The following is a 24,489-nucleotide window of genomic DNA, read 5'->3' as shown; positions in this document are numbered from 1 at the left end:
CCTTAAGTCCTACTATACAGGACCAAGAGAGGCTGTAGACATATACTGTATCAACCTCAATCATGAAGTACTAGATGGCCATGGGCTATTGCATCCTCAACCATGAAGTACTTATTGAGTTAAATAAAGTACTTGAAATGAAAGAACTTGACGTGAAGTTTAGAATGTATTTGTTACTAACAGAATGTGAAATTGTGTTGTTTTCTCCCCATCTTGGTTCTTCAGTGATTGTAATTTGTTACACCTGTTCAATGACATCATCACAAAAATCACCAAACTAACTTTTACATAAATGAAGTGCTTTCATTTAAGTGTTTATATAAAAATAACCTGTGAAACATGCCATTCAAACATTATAAAAAAAAACATGGAATAGACTATATTAAACAGTTCATGGTATGAGAAAGTGGTAGCCAAAACTTGGGTTTGGATTTTTGAAACTTTTTAGTTTCAAAATTATTAACTATAATTGTCGTTATAGGTATTAATTTCAAATATAAAATTAAACTATATTCATAAAGCTACTTTAATCACATAATTCTGTACTTGTCTTGATCTTTCAAGGCTCAACAGAATGTGATATATCAAGCAAAGCATTCATTGAGTTGCTGAGTTACAAATACAAAGGGTACTAGGAAAGTTTTGCAACACAGCTTTGTTTATTTAATTTTTTCAAAGTAATTTCCTCTACATTCAATACACCTCTCCATCCTCCGAAACCAATCTTTAAACCAGTTCTGCCAAGTTTCACTAGGGAGTAAAGCACACTCGTTGTCCCAAGCCTGTAGAAGGTCCTCATCACTGGAAAACCGCCTCCCTTTTAGCTTCATTTTCACATGTGGGAACAGTGCAAAGTCGCAGGGAGCAAGGTCTGGACTGTAGGGAGGATGCTCGAGAAGTTTCAGTCCTGTCGTGGTCAAATATTCGGTGCAAGCTTTGGCGCGGTCAGCTGGAGGATTTTCGTGATGGAGGTAACAGGTGTCCATTCTTGACTTTGGCCGCAGGTTCTTCATAGATCCAATGACTTTAGGCAGGCATTGTTCAGTATACCACTTAGCTGTGACTGTCTTCTGCGTGTCCAAAACAACACGTTCCACAATTCCACTCGATTTGAAAAATACAGCTATCATTTTCTTCTTTACAGATCGGGATTTTCTGACAATTACGGGTGTGTCGTCATCATCAAAGACCCAAACTTTGTTTTGAGCCTTGGTCGGCAGATCGTAATAGTACAGCCAAGTCTCGTCACCTGTCACGATGTTGTTCACATACCGAGATTGTCCCTTATCAAACTTTTTTAACATCTCCCGGCACCAAGTCACACGTCGTGTCATCTGCTCTTCAGTCAGTTCATGCGGCACCCAGAGAGAACAAAGTTTCTTCACGTGCAAATGATCTTGCAGAATCGAACGAATTGCTGGTGCATTTAGGCCCAAAGTATCCTCTATCTGTTGGTAGGTCACTCGCCTGTTTTCGTCAAGCATTTTCCTCACAGTAGTAACGTTTTCCTCCGTAACTGACGTTCGTGGCCTTCCCGGCCTCTCAGAATCCTCCAGAGTGAAATTTCCCCTTTGGAATTCTCTATACCACCTGAATATCGTTGTACGATGTGGACAATCATCATCTAGTGCAAGAGTCATTTCTTCTAAGCACTGGTCTATGGTTAAACCACGCACAAAATTATACCTCAAAACTGTCCTTATCTCATTTCGTGACCACGATGCCATCGCAGCACTTTACACTCTCACTACTAATGAATAACTGAGCCCATCGACTTGGCGCGGCGGCTACTATGCACGTATGAACATGTCTCAACATGCAGCAACAAGCAGCTTCCTGTGATTCATTGTTGCGTCATATTGCAAAACTTTCCTAGTACCCTTTGTATCACTCCCCAGCCAAACTGTATAGCTTAGATGATAATATACCTGGACTTGTGCATCTGGGAAAATACCATTGCACATCTAGCTATCAGTAGTTTTCAGAGTGTGCTCTTTGAGACCCTGGGGTTCCCCAAAGTTATCTCAAGAGTTCTGCAAATGTTTTTTTATTGATTTTTTTTCTTTAATTTCTATAGTATTATATTTTTTAATGCTATATTAGCATTAGTAGGGGCATATATGCAAGAAAGCAAACTTATACAGCAGTAGCCAAAAAAAGTTGGGGGGATATGCTTCTCATTCAACTCTCCATCCACTCCAAAAGTTTGTCTAGCTCTTCCTTAAATTTATTTAAGCTATCAAATTCCACAATGACAGATGGAAGTTTGTTCCAGCAACCAACCACTTACTGGCTAAAGGCAAGATTCACATGTATTTTGCAATGGTCTTTCCTGTGGTTCTGCAAAAAAAACTGAGTTAGCTGAGTGGGCTGCACTGTTGAAAAATGGTTGAAAAACATTATGCTATATTAACGCTGTGAGATATTAAATTATATTATTGCAGGCACCATGTCAGCATGTGCTGTACTTGAGTTTAGAAGTAAATAACATTACTGTATAGTATATATAGTAAAGAACCTACCAATTAAAATAATTTTTAATTATAGTTATGGGGATATTTACTTTTCCTTGTCAGGCTAGAAAATATGGTTCTTATGAATGTCTGCAATGAAAGGTATCTTCTGTTGAGGGCCTGTATTTTTGTTGAGGACAGATGATTTATTAGCTGGAGTAAAGAGGATGCCTTTGAATTGTATTGTTAAATATGGTGGTAATTAATTTAGAAATGGTGTGTATGGCTGAACTCAATGGTATTGGCCAACATCTTAGTTTTCTCAAGGTGTAAATCTCTGTTATGTTTCCCGAAGTGACATCTGAGTGGGTATCTTGTTTGCTTAAAATATGCCTTCTGGCACTTATATACAATGCAGTTACAGTTGTTCTCCATTGTAGTTGCTCACTTAGTGCTTGTTTGCTATAATACTCTGTAGTTTTTGATATCCACTCCCCCCTTCCCCAGAGTTGTGCTCTGGTGCCAGTTTCCCCAGAATAGCACTAATTCACTCCAAGTTCCTTGTGAGAAGTTACCCATTAGTAGGTGTTTGGATGCCCGAGAGTCCCCTTTTTAAAATGCATTTTAATGCTTTTCATTCTCATTTTCCAATCAACTCTAATTCATAGTGCATGCTTTCAAAGGTATGTTCTTTGATTTCGCTATTAAAAAATGTGACCAAAGCTTTTGTTGCCTTTTGAAATTATGGTTTGGTTTGCCTTTCTCTTCAAATTTTCTCAAAATATTTCTGTAGATATAATTGCTATTTAAATCTCCAACCAGTGCTATTTTCTATTTATGATTAGTTTCTGCTACTCTTTCTCAGATATTAAAGAACCTTTCTGTTTCATCTCTTTTTTGAGTTTTCAACTGAACTACATGCTCAGAAAAATTTCACAACCCAACTTCTCATTATAAATTTTGCCCACATAACTTTATTGTTAAACTTTCTTCCAGACTAATTCTAAAAATCTATTGCTACACCATCCTGATATTGTATCTTACTTCCAGAATAAATTAATGTATAGCAAACATTTTGCTTCAGCTCATCTATATTCATCCTCATAGTTTCTGTAATACCTGTAATTCTAATGTCATGTCAGTCTGAGAGCTAATTCCACTTCTTTGCTATTTATACTTCTAAATTTTAATAGTACCTATCTTCATGGTTATTCCTGTATCATATTTAGTACTTTGTCCTGGTTCCCCAATAATCACAGTGTGGACCTTATTTGCCTGGTTTAATAAGGTCAGTTTAGTACTATATAAGCAACCCATTTATTTGTTTAGAAGCCATATTGCTGTCAACCTTCTAACAGGTTACACTGAAAGGTGAAAGTGAATGTTGGATCTGAATGAAAGATGTAAGGTTCTCGTCATGGTTATACTGCTTCAGATCCTTCAATAACTCTTAATTCATTTTCTTTCACATCTGAAATAAAATATGCAGGTGGTCATATGGCCATTCCTGCTAAAAGCAAATTCAGAGAGTAAATGACGACAGCATCTAAGGATCATTTACCTTTCTAGTATATGTGACAATGATACTTATTACTGTACATATTTAACTTTTAACACACATACTCTTGCTTGAGGTATCAAACAAGGTTATACAGTCGAAACTCGTTAATACAAAGTTCAAGGGACCTAAATTTTCACGTTTTGTAATAACAACGTTTGTAGTAATGAGGTCACCCCCAAAAGTGTCAAAATTTTACCAGTTTTTTTTAACAATAATTAATAATAATATCAAAAATAAATTAATTTAAATTAATAAAATAAAAATAAAAAAATAATAAAAACAAAAGCCTGGTCTAACAATACAGTAATAGGAATAACACACTTTTAAAAGATTTTATTTGATTTGTAAGATAAACTAAGAGAAAAGCAATTAACGGAAATGAAAATATTGTACAGCATATATTTTGATATATACAATATTTTAGTATCATAGTAAAGAGAATTAATCTTAATATGAAAAGGAGACTATATAATATTGGTGTAAATACACCATAGTTTACCCATAAGTTTAACTACATAAGTAGTGTTAAGGCATTGTTTGATTTTATCTCATTGTGGCTACCTTCACAACAAGATATCAGGTATTGCACTACTTCAAATAAACACTGAGAATAAATAACAGTAGTCTCCTTCTCTAATAAAGGCGACTACTGTTATTTATTCTCAGTGGGCACCACCACCACCCAGACGGCACTGTTTCAGAGCTTGTTGGCTCACTCATCGGTGGGTGAGCAGGTACCCTGGTAATGCAAACATGCCATCACGGTTGTGAAGTTAATTCCACAATATGAGAGATTCCAAATGGTGTAGATCAGCGTTTCCCAAACAGTGTTCCGTGGAACCCTGGGGTTCCGTGAGGTAAAATTAAGGGTTCCACAAAAAAATAAAAAAATTTTAAAAAATTTTACACATTAAAAGTTAAAAATATTGTAGGTATGTTTATATCTGGCTGACGAGACAAAATTTGAGTCAGGTCGCTTTTACTGCACAGCTTGTATACTAAACTGCCTTTGTAATTGTAATCCAGAACCTGCACATTACATCGACTGTATACTACCGCACCTACCAACCTAAATACTAGAAAACTATGCACAAATGGCTGTGATTGGTTATGCTCCGTGTTTGGATCCGTATTTTGCATGGTGGGACTTTTTTGTATTTTTTTTATACTAATAATAATAAAGAATTTAATGGTATTTGACCTTGAACCAAGCGCATTTATTTATTTTTTTATGTGCTATGCTAAAAATATTTAAGGGGTTCCGCTATGTTGTACAAAATATAAAAAGGTTCCATGACTAAACTTAATTGGGAAATGCTGGTGTAGGTAATAATAATAATATTTAGAAGACTAAATGCACAAGGCATAATATGTTATGGCAATATATGTTGAAATTAACTGTATAATATTATTTACATAACATATAATATATGTTATGTAAATACACCATAGTTTAGCCATAAGTTTAACTATATAAGTAGTGTTAAGGCATCGTTTGATTTTATCTCATATTGTGGCTTCGTTGTTGTTGTTATTTGGTTTTTAGGAGCATTAGCAACTAAGGCCATATTGCTCTGGGAATATGCAGTGGTCATTCCCTGACCTTTCCGCATCCTCCGTATTTGGTGGTGACGGGCTCGAACCTCGGTCTAATCAAGAAAGCGTGTGCTACACACTGCTGCTCCTTCCCACCTGGCTACGGAGGCGCCTTGTGGCTTCACCTTCAGAACGAGATACCAGGTATTGCACTACTATGAATAAACAATGCTTCTCTAATAAAGGAGACTACTGTTATTTATTCTCAGTGGGTACCACCACCCAGACTGCACTGATTCGGAGCTTGTTGGCTCACTCATCGGTGGGCAGGCAGGTACCTCGGCAAATAACAGTAGTCTCCTCTATTACAGAAGCATTGTTTATTCGAAGTAGTAAAATATCTGGTATCTTGTTGTGAAGGTAGCCACAATATGAGATAAAATCAAATGACGCCTTAACACTACTTATGTAGTTAAACTTATGGGTAAACTATGGTGTATTTACACCAATATTATATAGTTAATTTCAACCCATATTATGCCTTGTGCATTTAGTCTTCTAAATATAAAGGAGACATACAAACCATTAACCTTTTAAAATTAATCAAATTTAAAGAAAGAATCCAGTGTTCTTTGCACAGTTTTTGTCCTGTGTCCATTTTTCACTAAAGCACAGATATTATCAAATGCAATAGTTGTTTCTTTATCAACATTACTGCAGGTCTACACATTCTCTAGGATGCTCAAAAAGCCACACACAGCCATTTAAAAAAGATGCCCAAGATGATCTTTTTTAGATGGCTGTGTGTGTGTGTGTGTGTGTGTGTGTGTGTGTGTGTGTGTGTGTGTGTGTGTGTGTGTGTGTGTGTGTGTGTGTACTTCACTGTTGCTGGTAACAAAAACATCATCATTTTGCGTGATGCTCAGCAGCTCTTCTGGTGTTGCATTGCTGTCGTAGAAACTACATCGTGTACCTTCACAAACTCTTTCAAATTCATGAACAGAATCTATAAGCTCCTTCAAATTCCCCCTTCCTCAATGTTGCTATCACATTCATCTGCTGGACCATGCTTTTCAATGATATACTCTCCAAAGCCACCCTTTCTGAAGCAGTTGATTATTACACTTGCAGTACTGTTCCAAGCAATAACAAGATTACGGATAGCATCCAAGACATTACCATTTGGCTTAAAATTGTTCCCTGACCTTTCCGCATCATCCAGTCCACCTGGTTACGGAGGTGTCTAAAACAACAATGGACCCAACGCTGAACCCTGGGAGACTCTACTAATAACCACGAATAGCAGTGTCCATTGATTACCACTCTCTGTCTTCTGCCACTCAACCATCCCTTTATCCATAGCAGCAATTTGCCTTCAATGCCACACTGCTCCAATTAGTTCAGCAGTCTTCCTTGTGCAACAGTATCAAAAGCTTTCCTAAGATCCAAGTATATGATATCAAAATTATTCTTTGCATCCAGTTCTTTTGTGACCACATCATAGTATCCAATCAAATTGGTCAGACAAAGAATGAGTACTTCCCCTTAAAAAACCCATGTTGTGTCTGAACTAAAACTGAAGTCTTGTCTAGATGATCCTGCAGTGTTTCTTTAACCAGTGCCTCCATTACTTTCTCTGGAACAAAAGTTAAACTAACAGGTTTGTAATTACTTGTCACCATTTGATACGCCTTTATGAATCGGGGTCACATTTGCACATCTCCAGTCAATGGGTACCTCCCCTGAGCCCAAGGAAGCTCTCATAATTATGGATAAGGGTTTGCTTACTTCATTTGTTGCCTCCTTTAATATAACTGGATAAATCCCATCCAGGTGTCTTCCTTATGTTTATCTTCAACAGTTTTTGCACTTTGCTCTGAGTTATTACAAAATCATTTAGCTCACTGGCAGAGTTTAATTCACCTTTAGCATTCCCCTCCCTGAATAATTCCTCGTGTAGATAAAAAATACTCATTTAGTTTGTTTGCTACCTGAGCAGGATCATCAACAGTTGAACCATCGATATCAAGTGGACCAATCTGATTCATCCCCTTTCTTCTAGAGTTTACATAAGTAAAGAACTCTTTGCTGTTTTTCTTTGCATTCTTTGCCAAAGATTTCTCGTAATCTGCCTTTGCCTACCTAACCTCCATTGTGACTTCATTACAGATCAGCTTATATCTACCACAGTCTTCACTATCACTTGTTTATTTATATGTATGACTTGTATTTTTCTTCTCTTCTCAGGGGCACACATCTGGTGAGTATGGGCTTAGCACACCCAGGATCCTGAGCTGAATAACATCATTCTTCTATTTCTTTATGATTCCTTTCTACTTCTCTCTCTCTCAGGAATTTTTTTTTTGGCTGTTGCAGCATAAGCTTCAGGCTTCCTTGCACCACATGGCTAATAATGTCACATTAGTTCATCTGACATCCATTTAGGCCCAAACCTTGAACAATATTTCTTAGTTGGTATGAAAATCCTAGTAGCTTTCAATATTAATTTTTGAATGCTTCCCATTTAGAATTTATTTTTGGTAACATCATCAGTTTGTCCCACTGTGTAAAACCTAAAAAATCTCTGCGACCACCGTAGTCACCTTTACGAAAGCAAAAACTCTTCCCTTTACCCTTGATGGAAGTTACCTCTTTGAGTAAATCCCACATCAGCACACTGTGATTACTGCCTCCTAGTGGTTCCTTTATCTGCAGATGCTTAATGCATGAAGAGTCATTACTGATAATCAGATTAAGAGTATTACTCTCTCTCTCTCTCTAGTTGCCTCCAGAACATTCTGTTATAGAAAACAGTCATCCAATAAATCCACAAAAGCCTTGCTAGTGTGTGAGGGACCAACCCACAAGTTCCAGTCAATATCTGGGAAATTAAAATACCCCATTATAAGACAATCTGATTTACTGGCCCACTCTATTACTCTGTAAAGTTGTTCATTATACTCATCAGAGTCATTAGGACTATAACACACTCCTACTCTCAATTTTGCTTTCCCAGTGCTTATGTCACATCAAACTGACTGAACAGTGCACTGTCCACCCATGTCAACTGGCTGCACTTCCTTAGATTTTTATCTGTTTCTTAACTAATGGCATAGCCCCTTCTCCCTTCCTGTCCTGTCTATCCTTCCTGTACACATTGTACTCCACAAATTCCAATTCTGCATTCCTTATTTCTGTGTGACACCATGTCTCTGATATTCCAACAGTATCTGCCTTTGATGTTTTGACCTCTGACATTCCCCTCCCTGAATAACTCCTCGTTTTGTAAATATAGGTGCAAAATACTCATTTAATTTGTTAGCTACAGCAGGATCATCAACAGTTGAACCGTCAATATCAAGTGGACCAATCTTATTCATCCCCTTTCATCTAGAGTTTACATAAGTAAAGAATTCTTTGCTGTTTTTCTTTGCATCCTTTGCCAAATATTTCTCATAAACTGAAGACACCTCAAATTCAACAAATTTATTTACCAAACTCCTAGCATTGGTGTACATGCAAGTATACATGCACCTGTTCCCATTCTTAGCTACCCTAACACAGCCCATTTATTTACTTGTTTTGCGATGACACCCAGCAGTCTCTGCAATCCCCTGCACCTTGTTTTCCAGGCTGCTGCTCATTCCAGTAGAAGCAGTGCAAGAATCACTTTCACCTCTGCCAGTGGCTATGGTTAATCTATTAGTCCGTGTATCTACCCAAGCTAGCAATTTTCCGACCCACATAACACTGCCTCTATAGCATCAGCAAATATTCTTGCACCCTTTCTCTTTAAGTGTATCCTGTAGAAGCAGCTCTCCTGTTAACAAGCAGAGACCAGACTGAGAAAAATTCTACCCCGTGAGCCTTGTACAATCTCTCCAGCACTGAATTGATTGACAAGTCTCTCATCATATACTCCCTCCTATTGTGTCTGGCCAAAATTGCAGAGACTTTCGTAATTAACCCTAACTCATGACTTTTTTACAATATTTTCCTGTACTTATTAAGTAAGTCCCCAGATTTCCTACTCTTAATGTCATTTTTGCAAACATGTACAACAATATCATCTTTTGTGCCCTTAAAAGATGTTATCCGCTCTACATCATCATCAACCTTTGACCCCTGGCATACATACCCTGGTCCTGTTCCACTTATCCTTTTTTGTCCAATATACTCCCTGTTTCCATGATAATAGAATCACCGATGACAACTAGTTCCTGTGGGACCAGTGCATTCTGCCTTGAGGATTGCTGCTGTGTTGCCTGATGTTCAAGGTCAAGTTCTGGCATTTTTGTGGGCAACTGAGAGGTTGATGGGCCCCTCAATTTAAATCCTTTGAGGGCATCTCCTCTGTTCTTCAAGCTCTCATATAGGCTGATAACAGTGCTCAGTTGCCAACTGATTTCCTCACACTCCTTACATCGAGCACACACAGACATTCCACTTGGCAATATCAGGTCCCCTTTCTTGATAGTTCCACAAACATCAAACAAGCAGTACATTTCAAAAGGCTGTGATTCAGAGGACAACCCCCCCCCCCAGTTCTCTCCTGAGCCACAGCACTCCCACTAGCTTGATCCTTTTGCTTTGCTGCTCTGGTCTGAGGCATGATTTCAATTAAAATTTTAATTCCAATACAATTAAATCCCATTGCAGTTATAACACTGTATATATATATATTTCAGTATTGAGTTTTATCTCCAACTGAGTTACGTTACATGAATTTCGTATCTCCTATCAAGTTATATGTATTAAGTTATAGCATTACGTTTGTAAAATATAATTTGTTATATGTATTAATTTAAAAAAATTATGCTCGTAAAATCTAAGTAGTTATAATAGATAATAAATTTAACTATCTGTTGCCACTCACGTGGTTTGAACTCTCATGCTAGCTATCAATGCCAAATAACCGATTCTAAAAGCTGTCTGAATATTACTGTCATGTGTTTTGATCTAAGTGATAAGTTAAATTATTAAATCACGTAAGTAGTGCTATAATTTATAATATAATCCTCTGCTGATACTGGTTAAACTGCTACAAGTTTCGTAGAACTACTGGTATCTGCTATATCGATACAGAAAAAAAAATAGCAGCAAATTCGAATTTCTACTGTCGATACAATGTCGGCAGAAATCAACTGTGGTTTCTATGCAATTACAAGGCCGAGTAAAGAATAAATGCACCAATTTAATCAGAAAATCGCAAAAAAATATTATACTACTAAATTTAAATCAAAAATTATACAAAAACAATAAATTTCAAATCAATAAATAGAAAAAATCCACAGCAGCTTTTGAACATGTCTGGTGCCCACTAGTTGTAGCTACCATAAACTGGTTTTGTTTACAAAAAAGTAAATTCTAAAAAGTCAGTGCCATCCTTCAGGAAGAAGGGAACCAGATGGCCGGAGGCAATAATTGGGGAAATAATCGGACAACTGTGCCAAGATTTGTATTAAATACAAAATAACAATTTATTTATTTCTTACTGAGTGTAAACGAACCTTGTAATACATATTAAATGAATTTTGTAATAAACGAATATGTATACATAGAAATGCCTATCCTTTTGCAGGGGAATGGTATGAGCTTCATATAAACGAGTACTTTGTATTAATGAGATTTTACTGTACCCTCCAAGTGCAGTATATTCATTTGTCACTGTGTTCATTTTCAAAGAAGTTTTGGGTGTGCTTAATTAATTTATACCAAAACTCTGCAATTATATAATCTATAGATTTATACCCACTATACACTTAGCAGAATCAGTGACCAATCAGTGTCCATAAAATATATTAATACAGTACTAAATCGTATTTTGTATAAAAATATAATGCAGGCCAAGACGCTATTTTCTGTGGTAACTTCACCTCACTATTCACAGATTTTCCTTTTGTGAGCATTTTATGGAACATAATCCCCACAAATGGAGAGGTTCTAGTGTATATATCTGTTCTTTTCCAAAAAAGTTCTTGTATTATATTCATTTCTTGTGCAAAAAATGATAGGTGGAATAGGACAAGGGTATGTCTGCCAGGGGCAAAAGTTGATGACGTTGTAGAGCAGATATCATCTTTTAAGGACACAAAATTGTTGTACATGTTGGCACAAATGACATTAATAGTAGGAGATCTGTGGACTTATTTAACAAGTACAGAGAAATGTTGTAAAAAAGTCACGAGTTAGGGTTAAATACAAAAGTCTCTGCGACTCTCCCCAGATATGATAGGAGGGAGTATATGATGAGCCTTGTCAGTCAATTTAGTTCTGGAAAGATTTTGCTACGATCATGGGGGGGGGGGTAGAATTTTTCTCAGTGTAATCTGTGCTTGTTAACGAAGAGATTGCTTTTACAGGGATGTGATTAAATAGAAAGGGTGCGAGAATATTTGCTCATGCTATCAAGGTGAGTTGGAAAACTGCTAGCTTGGGGGGATACACAGTGTAATAGATTAAGAATAGCCATAGGCAGAGGTTAAAGTGATACTTGCACTGCTTCTATTGGAACGAGCAGCAACCTGGAAGGCAAAATGATGGAAATTTAAACGCCTGCTATAGGTCATCATGGAATGTGGAAATACATTGTTGTTGTTATTTTGGTTTTTAGGAGCATTAGCAACTAAGGCCATATTGCTCCGGGAATATGCGGTGGTCATTCCCTTGACCTCTCCGCATCCTCCGTATTTGGTGGTTACAGGCTCGAACCCCGGTCTAATCAAGAAGCGTGTGCTATGCACTGCTGCTCCTTCCCACCTGGCTACGGAGGCGCCGTGGAAATACATGGGCTGTGTTAGAGTAACTAAGAGTAAGAATAGGTGCATGTTTACTTGCATATATACCAAGGAACATAGAAAATAAATTTGATGTGCTGGTCAAGACATCAAATGCAGACATTGTTGGGATATCAGAAACTTGGTGTCATTCAGGTATAAGGGATGTAGAATTTGAATACAGGGAGTACAATGTGTACAGAAAGGACAGACAGGATAGGAGGGGGTAGGGGTTATACTCTTAGTTGAGCAATAATAATATTATTGCTCAACTAAGAACAGTAATAATAATATTATAATTGATAAAGATTAATAGTTTTTTTTTTTTGTTCCTGTAGCTAGTGTTCCTCAGTGTGGTACATTTAAATTCTCTCCCATTCTCTTCTAATAAACTAGTCATTATTAGAAGTCGTCGTCTTCTAATAAACTCAAAATCCAGGCCGACAGAAGGATTTCTATAGAAATCCTTCTTCTGGTGTGCATTTTCTGCAGAAATCTGAAATATTGCAAAATTTAAAATTGGTAAAGAAAGTACTGTTTCAGTGCAGATATTGAAATAGTTTGAGAAAAGAATATTTCTGTGCATTATAATTTTCTGTCTTTATTGTCCACTATTAAGTTATCATATAATATTACAGTTATTATAATATCTGTTAACTTATATATTATTATTACTTATTACTTATATATTATTATTACTTATTACTTATATTATTACTTATTAGTTACTTAATAGTTTTCTTAGTTGAGAAGCAAAAAGAATCTAAGGCAGTGCATCCAGTTGACATGGTGGGGGTAGGGACTCAAAATCCAGGCCAGAAGAAGGATTTCTACAGAAATCCTTCTGTTGGCCTGGATTTTGAGTTTATTAGGGGCCATGGGAGAGAATTTAACTGTACCACACTGAGGAACACTAGCCACAGGAAAAAAAAAAAACTATCAATCTGTATCAATTTATCCTTTCATATTAATAAACTAATTAAATATTTCATGTAGTAAAGTATCATTTGTTAAAAATTATTACTTAATATATTTTTTTCCCATGTAATAACAAGTTTAATTGTGAATAAAATTGATTTTTTAGAAATGCATAGTTTTAACTTTCTGCCTTTTAAAGATATGGTTCCCGATATCTTCAAAAGAATTCTTTATATTAATTAAAATAAGCTACTTTGTTAAAAATTGGGAAAAAATCCATTGTTTGAATTCATGATATATGATATTTCTAATTATTATTTTCTTTGTCTAAAATAGGAGAACCAGTAAACTATCAAGAACTTGGTAATTATTCAACATCAGCAGTGTTAGCTGAGGTAAGAAATAATTAAATGTTGATTGTAATCCAGATATATTATGACAGGTGTGGCCAAAAAAATTTTCTTGAGCAGTTATACTGCTTGTAAAGAAATTCAATGAAATATACTTTTCAGCTAAAATTAATTGATGAAGAAAATATGAATTTCAAGATTACGACAACTGTTCTTATACATATCTCTTCTTACAAGCAGGATTGTTTTGTTATTTTTTGAAGTGAATTTTGTTTTTTGAAGTGAATGTTATACTATTTTGTAAACTTAAGTAATTGAATCTATGCTTAGGTTTATAATAATGCACTTGTAAAATTGTGAAGGAAATTGAATTTGTGAGCCTTGCTCTATGCCTAGTTCACAGATGTGATCTGAATAACATCACATGGGGGGATTAAGAGGACTAGTAAATAAAGAGATTCTCATTTATGTCTGGTATTTTAATTATAGTAGTGGGAGACTGATGCTGAAATGACTGGTATCCTCCTGTGATAACAAATAAATTGCAACATATAATTACACGAATCTGATGTTTCATGGATTTTAAATGGTCAGAGACACAAATACAGTTTTGTGCATATACATACACATTACTAACGATGTGCAAAATTATATGGTTGTGGAAAACATAACACAGCATGTCATTCAAACTGAAGACAGTGGTCACTCTTGTACTGTTCAAAAACACATCATTGCGTTTTCTGCAACGATGTGTTTCACTGCAAGTGACCATGTCACTTGCAGTGAATGTCATGTAATACTAATAATGGGAAATAAAGAAACAAACACTGAGATAAAAGTTAGGAGAAGCAAAAAGTTGCTTTGCCCAGCCATATCTATAAGTTTCAGCTCCATGTTTGTGTCTTTATTTCCCATGATAAGTATTATGCAGCATTCATTGCAAGCACGTAACTTTGTTTTTTGGAAAGTGTAGTATAACACTGCCCTCGGTACCTTATTATGTGTAGGTAGCATTAAGGTGTGCTGATGTTCTTTGTGACCATGTAATTTTGTCACATTGTGTGTGTGTGTGTGTGTGTGTGTGTGTGTGTGTGTGTGTGCGTGTGCGTGTGCATATACAGTTTTATACACACACATACACTATATCGCATGTGTATATGGACAAAATTAATAAATTATATTTCTGATCATCACAGATAATCAGAAATATAATATATTCAGATTAGATCACAGAAATATAATATATTAGATCACAAATGAAGTGAACAGTGAAAATGATCAGATTGGAGTCATAACTTTCAATTATTTGTTAGCACCTACGTGTGAATATTGGTCACTGTATCAGCATCAGTCTCTTACTGATAGCAGTAGGAATAGTTGAAGGTGCCTTCCTTATTTCAGCACAGATTTCAATAATGTAAGTTGTTCTGGTCTAAGTGTAGCCTTTTTCACAATATCCGATTTTTCTCATTCCAAAATTATATATTGCATATGTACATTATGTATACACTTACCAATCATTGAAATATGACTAGTTCTACCACTGTAAATAACACATTACCCCTGTTCTCTATAAAAGGCTGATATGCCCAACATAGGTAACATTTAATAGTAGACATACCAACTATAACTTATGGTGTGAACGTAGTAGCCATGGGTAAGCACCGGAAGTGTGAGCAATTTCTGCACAGCTACTGTCAGAGTTAATGATATTGATCGTGGTTCTAAACCATAATAAACTAAGGACTCCATTTTAGTTTTAAAATTTTTTGCAGCCCGCCAAGGTTAAAACTTTTGTTTCTGTAATATAAATTTTTATTTTTGAATATTTATAAAAAAATTCAGACGTTATTCATAGACTCCCTCTAGCATCTTGTTCCCATGGGGCTGCACGGCACAATTGAAGAAGCACTGACATACAAGACTGACCAGTCTTCTATGTCAGGATCAGAGTGGAAGCAGAGGGTGCTAAGATTCTCTGGATACGATCAGGCCGCCATGCATGGAAACTGAACTTGGCCTGTTACAACATAAGGTTGCTCATCAGTGAAGACAGGATATTAGAGCTGGAAAAGGAATTAGAAAATGTGAATTGGAATATCATTGGTTTGGCTGAAACAAGAAGAAGAAATGAATCACTTATAAGTTTATCAAATGGAAATCTGCTGTACACCAATGGAAACAGTGGAAGGAGTGAAGGTGGAGTTGGCTTTCTGGTGCATAAAGATATAAAAAACAACATTTTGGAATTCAAAAGTATATCGCCAAGGGTGTCGAGATTACTACTCAGGATTTCTAAGAGGTATAAACTGAATTATACTGAATTATAAGTTATAATGATTTATGCACCAATATCGAGCCATAATGATGAAGAGGTTGAAGAAATGTACACCGAAATTGAGAGTCTTCTAGATGAACAGAAAACTCACTACACTATCATTATGAGGGACTTCAATGCTAAGGTTGGAAAGAAACAAAACAGTGCAGAAAGGGGAACTATAGGAAATTTTGGAATTGGTGAAAGAAATGAAAGACTTGTGGAATTTGCAGAATCTCGAGGAATGTCAGTAATGAACACTTTTTTCAAGAAAAGGGTGAACAGAAGGTGGACACGGAAGAGCCCAAATGGATTAACAACTAATGAAATTGACTTCATCCTCACTAACAGAAGATATATCGTAAATGATGTTAGTGTCCTAAACAAGGTAAATGTTGGAAGTGATCACCAGTCTGAGCAGTCTGCAGAAGCTCAAACTTGTTCTTAAGTTCCAGTACATACTGCTTTTTCTCCTCTTCTGTTATCTCAAAGATCCTTGTATTATTTACTCAAGTCAGTTTTTTCCTTTCTTTTCTTACATCTAATGTATATCAAGATGCACACTTGATATACATTAGATGTAAGAAAAGAAAGGAAAAAACTGACTTGAGTAAATAATACAAGGATCTTTGAGATAACAGAAGAGGAGAAAAAGCAGTATGTACTGGAACTTAAGAACAAGTTTGAGCTTCTGCAGACTGCTCAGGACCAAGATATCAACGAGGAATATTACAACTTTCTGAAAGTAATAAAGCCCAAGAAACCTATAGGTAAAAAGAAATCCAGGGGAGAAAAAATTAGTCAAGAAACACTTGTCGTGATGAACCAAAATCGACAAATGAAGAGCAAGAAAAACACTGACAGGAAGAAAATTGAGTATACTGAGTTATGCAAAGCCATTAGAAAGAGACTCAGAGAGGACATAAGAAAATTTAACACAAGAAAAATAGAACAAGCATTAAGGGCAAACAAAGGATTTAAATCAGCAGCCATTAGCAGTAATACAGAACGACAAATGATACTGAAACTGAAGAATAGCAATGGTGTACTTATAAACAGCAGAGAAGGCATAATTCAAATAGCAGAAGCCTACTATAAAGAGTTATACAAGGAGCAAGGGAATGATGCCAGCAGTGAGGAAGGTGGATCGCAAATTAGTAACACATACAACCTACCCGATATTCTTCCTGATGAGGTAGAACATGTGTTGAAGAAAATGAAGAATCAGAAAGCTCCAGAGGAAGATGAAGTTACTGAAGAGTTGCTAAAATTGGGAGGAAGAGACATAACACAAAAACTGGCAAGACTCAACACAAAATGCATTAGAAAAGGTGTGACACCTAAGGAGTGGAATAATACAATCATAGTTTTGCTGCATAAGAAAGGAGATAAATCAGAAATTGTAAATTGTAGACCAATTAGCTTGTTATCCCACATCTACAAGTTGTACACAAGGGTCATTACTAACAGATTAGAAAGAATACTTGATGAGAATCAACCGAAATAGCAAGCTGGCTTTAGGACAGGATTCTCAACTATGGATAACCTTCATGTAATGTCACAGCTAATGGAGAAAGCAAATGAATATAAAACACCATTATGCCTGGCATTTGTGGATTATGAAAAGGCATTTGACTCCATACAGCATAAGGCAATGTTTCGGGCACTGGAAAGACAAGGCATTGATACCCCATATATTATGATTTTGAAGAAAATATATGAGAATGCTACCTCCTTTATTAGACTAGACAGAGACAGTAGTAAATTTAAAATTGAGAAGGGAGTTCGACAAGGGGACACACTGAAGTTGTTTTCTGCTGCCCTTCAGGAAGCTTTCAGAAGATTACACTGGTCGCAGAAAGGAGTCAATGTGAATGGAGAGTACCTAAACCATTTACGATTTGCAGATGACATTGTAGTCATAAGCCACGATCCCAAAGAATTAGAGGAAAATCTGAATCAGTTATGCATAGTTAGTAAGGATTTTGGACTAAAGATAAATATGGTTAAAACAAAAATAATGATGAACAAGTATGCCACAGAAAGGGATATAATGAGTGAAGGAGCAGTAATTGAAAAGGTGGAGTCATATATTTATCTGGGACAAGTCATTAGCTGTAATAATGATAAATGGTTGGAAGTCAAGAGAAGAATAAATTTTGGATGGATAGCATTCAGGAAATATAGTCACATACTGAGGAGCAATATCCCAATTAGTCTGAAATGTAAAATAATGAACCAATGTATACCCCCCATAATGACTTATGGAAGTGAAAATTTGGGCACTCACCAAAAGAATGGAAGAGAAGCTGAGAACTACACAGCGAAGAATGGAGTGGATTATATTAGGAATCTGACTGTTAGATAAGAAGAGAAACACATGGATTAGGCAGCAAACTCAAGTAAAGGACATTCTTATCAAAACTAAAGAACTAAAATGGTCTTGGCCAGGACACATAGCTTGAAGACATGATGACAGATGGACTAAGAAAACAACAGAATTGTACCCAAGAGGAGCCAAAAGAAACCTGGAAGACAACAACGGAGATGAACAGATGAAATCCAAGAGAAACCTGGAAGACAACAACGGAGATGAACAGATGAAATCCAAGAGAAACCTGGAAGACAACAACGGAGATGGACAGATGAAATTCACGAGTTTGTGGTAGTAAATGGATGACCATTGCACAAAACAGAAGGAACTGAAAAGTTGCTGGAGAGGCCTTCATCCTACAGTGGATTGAAAATGGCTGATGATGATGATGACTTGACAGTGATTGCATGTAGGTCATTTACTTGACAATGAGGGATGCAGTTATTCACAAACAGCAAAATTTTTCTATTCTTCTCACTCATCCTGTGATCTAAGTCTGATCCATTCTTTGTAGATTTGTGATGCCATCCGTACCGTCATGATTTTGGTTTTCTCTATACATAGTCAGTCATATACTATACATGGCAGAGCATGCTCTATACATGGCATGGGATACATATAAATTAATGGGTGACACGGAAGCCTATGATAGATATAAGCTGGTCTGTAACCAAGTCACAAAGCAGGCAAAGGCAGATTACAAGAAATCTTTGGCAAAGGATGCAAAGAAAAACAGCAAAGAGTTCTTTACTTATGTAAACTCTAGAAGGAATGGGATGAATCAGATTGGTCCACTGGATATCGATGGTTCAACTGTTGATGATCCTCCTGAAGGCGCGAACAAACTGAATGAGTATTTTGCATCTACATTCACACATGAGGAGTTAATCAGGGAGAGGAAAGACAGAGGTGAATTAAACTCTGGCAGTGAGCTAGATGATTTTGTAATAACTGAGAGCAAAATGGAGGAGAAATTGTTGAAGATAAACATAAGAAAGGCTCCTGCGGTGGATGGGATCTATACTAGCCTATGATAGATATAAGCTGGTCTGTAACCAAGTCACAGAGCAGGTTAGGCAGGCAAAGGCAGATTACAAGAAATCTTTGGCAAAGGATGCAAAGAGTTCTTTACTTATGTAAACTCTAGAAGGAAGGGGATGAATCAGATTGGTCCACTGGATATCGATGGTTCAACTGTTGATGATCCTGCTGAGGTAGCGAACAAACTGAATGAGTATTTTGCAACTACATTCACACATGAGGAGTTAATCAGGGAGGGAAATGCCAGAGGTGAATTGAACTCTGGCAGTGAGCTAGATGATTTTGTAATAACTGAGAGCAAAGTGGAGGAGGAATTGTTGAAGATAAACATAAGAAAGGCACCTGGGGTGGATGGGATCTATCCAGTAGTATTAAAGGAGGCAGCAAAGGAAATAAGCAAACCCTTAATCATAATTTTGAGAGCTTCCTTGGACTCAGGGGAGGTACCCATCGACTGGAGATGTGCAAATGTGACCCCAATTCACAAAGGTGGATCAAAGGGTGACACAAGCAATTACAAACCTGTTAGTTTAACTTCTGTTAAACAGGGAAATTAATGGAGGCATTAATATACAACTTAATCAGGTCACCTGCGAGGTGACCTGATTAAGTTGTATAAAGTCTTGAATGGTTTGAGCATGCTCAATGCTGATGGGATTCTTCCTCTTGCTCAGAAAAATCACCTGAGAGGGCATAAATTCAAATTGAGGAAAGACAGTTGTAGGATAGATGTGCGGAAGTTTGCTTTTAGTCAGCGTGTAGTTGATTGCTGGAAAAAACTTCCATCTGTTGTAGAAGTTTATAGCTTAAATAGATTCAAGGCAGAACTAGACAAACACTTGGAGCGAGTGGATGGGTGAAATTAGAAGGGTTTTTTTTTTTTTTTTTTTGCTTATGCTATATAAGCTTGCTTTCTTACATCATGTGCCTTTACTAATGCTAATATCTTCAAGCCTTTAAAGCATCAAGGCTTCTGGGCTTTCCCAGTGATTAAAGGAGGAAGCTTCTCTGTTTCGGACATGTTTGCTGTTAGGAGAACGGTAATCTGTTGTTTGGTTTTTTTTCTGCCATTACATTTCTCGCCTTTAAATGTAAGTGTTTTATCTGGTAGCAATTTAAAAAGGAGTTCAGTTTCATCAGCATTGAAGATGTCATTGTAGTCTTGTGTCAGCAAAACATTTTTTAAATAATTTTCCTTCCATTCCTTTGTAGCATCAATGTCCACAGCTAACATAGGACTACAATGGCACAATCGGGAACGAAGTATCTGAATCTTGAAAAGGTACCTTTCAAGATCTGGATACTTCACCTTTTGTGTTCGAATTCTACCAGTGCAACAGATTTCTTTTAACTTTCAATCTTTTTTCAGTCTTTCTGAATAGTGAACAGAGGTACTTAGGAACACCGAACTGTATGGTGATTTCAGTCTTAGAATGCACATCGCTATTCACAGCTTGCAAAATCTTAATTTCATCTATGATTGGCAAAGCTATCCCCTTTGTTAGAGCTATACCAATAAATATACATTCCAACTAATGAAATTAACTTATAGCTGTTGTTTAATTCATTGCTGCACCGTGCAAAAAAAGTTTGGGAACCCTTAATAAATGAATTCTCATGGTCAGGTTGCAAGCTCGTTAATTACTTCAGTATATTTGAAGTAATTTTAATATTGTAATAAATCAAATATTGTAAAAATTCTGATTAAGAGGAAGAAATTTATGGTTGTTATAGAGAAATCCTTTTATTTTCAATGTAATAGTAATAGTAATAGAGGCATGTGATGCAAGAAAGCAAGTGTATGAGTGTATGTAGCATCAGCCAAAAAAAAAAAAAAATTCACACAAGTTCCCTCTAAATGTTTGTCCAGTTCCTCCTTTAATTTATTTAAGCTATCAACTTCCAAAACAACAGATGGAAATTTCCTCCAACAATCAACCACCCGCTGGCTAAAGGCAAATTTCTGCACATCTGCTCTGTAACTGAGAGAGAGAGAGATATAATCTTTAATGCCCTTCACGGCCAAAAAGCCAGGGGTTTACATTTTTACAGCCTCCCGAAACTTCCGGGAAAATATAACAATTATTTACAAAAAAAGGTAATTTTACAAATGAAAACATATTTTGATACAAAGGAAAGAACTCCTTACTAGAGTTAAGTTTGATTGAGCTGACTTAACATCGTGATAAGAGCACCAGCTCAATCAGACAGGAACAGATGCAAGGTACACAACAGTCATTGCTGATTAGTCCTACTAGTTATAATTTTTTTCCGGTAAGTCCGGTCAACAGCGAATTTGTTCAGGTCGGCATCAAGTGCCTGGGTTTGCTTCAACATCTGCTGAGGGAGGAACCTGTCCGAGAGATGGAGTCGTGCTGAATGCGAGTAGAGCTCGGGATTGGCCCTAAGGGCAGCAGGGGGGGGATCCTCCAGCCACAGGTATCCCAGAATGAAGGTGTAGCAATTATGCCTGTTATCATCTTGATTGTTGCTAAGAGGTGTCGGTCGTCGACTAAGGTGGGAAGCCGTGGAATCCCGAGAGAGTTGGCAAGCTGAATCAGAGCTGGAAGGTTGTGCTTCCTGTTGGCCCACTTTAGGAGCCAGAATTCTGTGGCAAAGAGTGGTAACTGTCTTTCCTCAATTTGAATTTATGTCCCCTTAGATTTGTAATCTGAGCAAGAGGAAGAATCCCATCAGAATTGAATGGGATTCTTCAATTCTGATGGGATCATTGAATGGGATCAGAATTGAATGGGATCCTTGAATGGGTTGAGCCTACTCAACCCATTCAAGGCCTTATAAGAGATCATCTTGCAGGTGCCTAGTCTCCAGATGCTGCAATTTGCAGAACTTAATCCTTTCTTCGTAAGAGCACACCTTCATTCTCCTCACCAATCTTGTTGCTCTTCTCTGTACAAATCTACATCCTTCCTAAAATGAGGCCTCCAGATCTGTACACAGTACTCAAGGCATGGCCTGACCATTGCCTTATACAAAGGGATAATCACTTCCTTTTCCCTACTAGCAAAATTCCTGTATATCATTGACAATACCCCATGACTCTTGCAGCCTGTCTGCACTGCTCAGAAAACTTCATATCTGACTGCACAATTACTCCCAGGTCTTTTTCATTTTCTACCACCCTAAGCGTAGTACCACACAATTGGTACGTTCCTCTGGGGTTACTTCTATCCATATGCAGTACTTTGCATTTGTCAATGTTAAACTTCAGTTGCCACTTCTCAGCCCATCTGCCCAAATTTTCCAGATCCTGTTGCAGTAGCACACTGCCTTTACCATCATTAACAACCTTGCCAACCTTTGTATCATCTGCAAACTTCGACAGTAAGCCTGATATACCTTCATTAATATCATTGATAAATATACAAAACAACAGTGGGCCCAACACCAAACCCTGTGGAACTCCACTAATAACATTAGTCCGCGAGGAGCAGTGTCCATTGACGTTAAAAAGAGGGTCGCTATAAAGAGCTACGACTGTACAATTTCTCCTCCATGTTCTTCAGTTAACACAAAATCTGTGACGATTAGAAAGTAATTCAGTGATTCATAAGGAAAACAGAATCGTCCAAAAAATTTTGAGAAATTCTAATAGGAGAATTTGCTCCGGCCATAGTGATGTCCTGATTTAATCTCATTTGGCAATTGTGCCCTTCTAAACTGAGAGCATAGATCAATTTCTAAACAGAATACTTAACTTGGCACAACTCATGGAATTAAATCCAGAAGATCTACAATTCAAGGATAGGAAGTTATTTCATTAATTTGTATCTGGCCATAGATCTAATCTGAAAATTAACATATTGGAATCCAATCAAAAGATTTAGCTGAGTGAATAAATATTGCTGGAGAAGATGAGTATTTTTACAATAGTATGCAGTGTGGCAACTGGAAAAAGAGATTGATGTTATGACATGAATGCTGCTGCTGCTGCCATCTACTAGAAGTAAACATGCAAAGAAAGAATGGTTGTTCCCTGAGTACCACAGTCAAGGTCAGCAGAAATTGCCTCCCTTTCAGAACGTAGGGTGAGCTTAACTGCATGTCTCTCCTGTGTCTGTGTTGTGGAGGAACAGTGGGACAAAGAGTAAATGTCAAGTTTTGTGTATGACTGGGTGAAAGTGCCACAGAAATGTTTCAAAAGATGAATCAAGTGTATGGAGGGAATTCTGTCTCATGCATGTGTGTTTGAGTGGCATAAACGTTTCATCCATAGAAGAGAATCACTGGAAGATGACGAAAATCCAAACCTAGCAAAAACAGTTCCAACACTATGGTTGAAAAGGTGCGGGAAATCGTTACCAGTGACCAACACTCAGTGAATTTAGATCTGTGCATTAATAATAAAACCATTCGACAATTCTGCAGTGTTCAACTTGGTGTGAGTTGAACACTGCAGAGAACTTATTGAGGCTGCTGAAAGAAAACAAAACTTTCTGAATTCAATTGTTTCAGGTTATGAGATGTGGCGTTTTCAGTACAACCCAGCAACTAAGTGAAAGTCAGCAAATGCCCAAAGCCAAAAAAGTTTGTCAAGAAGGGCCAAAAATATCGAAAACCATGCTCATAGCTTTCTACAATAGCAAGGGAATTGTACACAAAGAGTTCATTGCCAAAGTGTTGCTGCTGCTGCCTACTATCTGGAGGTTTTGAAACGTTTATTGCAGAAAATCTCTTGTGTGCAGTCTCAGTGTGGAGAAGATGGCAGTTAGTGCCTCTTGGACGATAACACCCAAGCTGCAAAGCTCTCACTGGCTAGCAATAAAGTCTGCATACTGTTGCACCCACTGTATTCACCAGACTTAGCCCCATGCGACTTTTTTTTTCTTTTTTTTTTTGTTCCTGAAGCTCAAGGCATCACTGAAAGGCTGTTATTTTTATGACGTCTACACCATTCAAAGAGCTGTGAAAAGAACATTGAACAGTATACCAATCAAAACCTTCCACCAGTTGTTCCAGTCGCTTCGTGATCGTTGCATGCAGTGTATGGACATGGGAGGAAGTTACTTTGAATAAACCTAGGTTAGTTTACTCACACATGGGATCATTATTTTTTTTTGCTAGCATCAGTCTCGTTTTTAAATTTTCTGCACTGTGCATACATAATAATAAGTCTAAGTAATTAGCTAGGAAAACAACAAA

At 36.9% G+C, this 24,489-nt stretch overlaps 1 protein-coding gene across 2 annotated transcripts in view; it reads left to right on the top strand.

Annotated features, from left to right (window-relative positions):
* LOC150088415 (uncharacterized) overlaps positions 1-24,489 on the top strand; it is a 452,966-nt gene that overhangs the window by 242,105 nt on the left and 186,372 nt on the right. For both annotated transcript variants that reach the window (XM_090369501.1, XM_090369502.1), the window contains exon 8: positions 13,581-13,639. In XM_090369501.1, coding sequence (XP_090225627.1) covers positions 13,581-13,639 — 59 coding nt within the window. The remainder of the gene's footprint in view (positions 1-13,580; positions 13,640-24,489) is intronic.

This window comes from Mastigoproctus giganteus, chromosome 3 (genome assembly GCF_048544385.1).
Source record: "Mastigoproctus giganteus isolate SK-2022 chromosome 3, ASM4854438v1, whole genome shotgun sequence".
In the NCBI taxonomy this organism is placed as follows: Eukaryota; Metazoa; Arthropoda; class Arachnida; order Uropygi; family Thelyphonidae; genus Mastigoproctus; species Mastigoproctus giganteus.
This window is presented reverse-complemented; position numbering and strand designations above follow the sequence as displayed.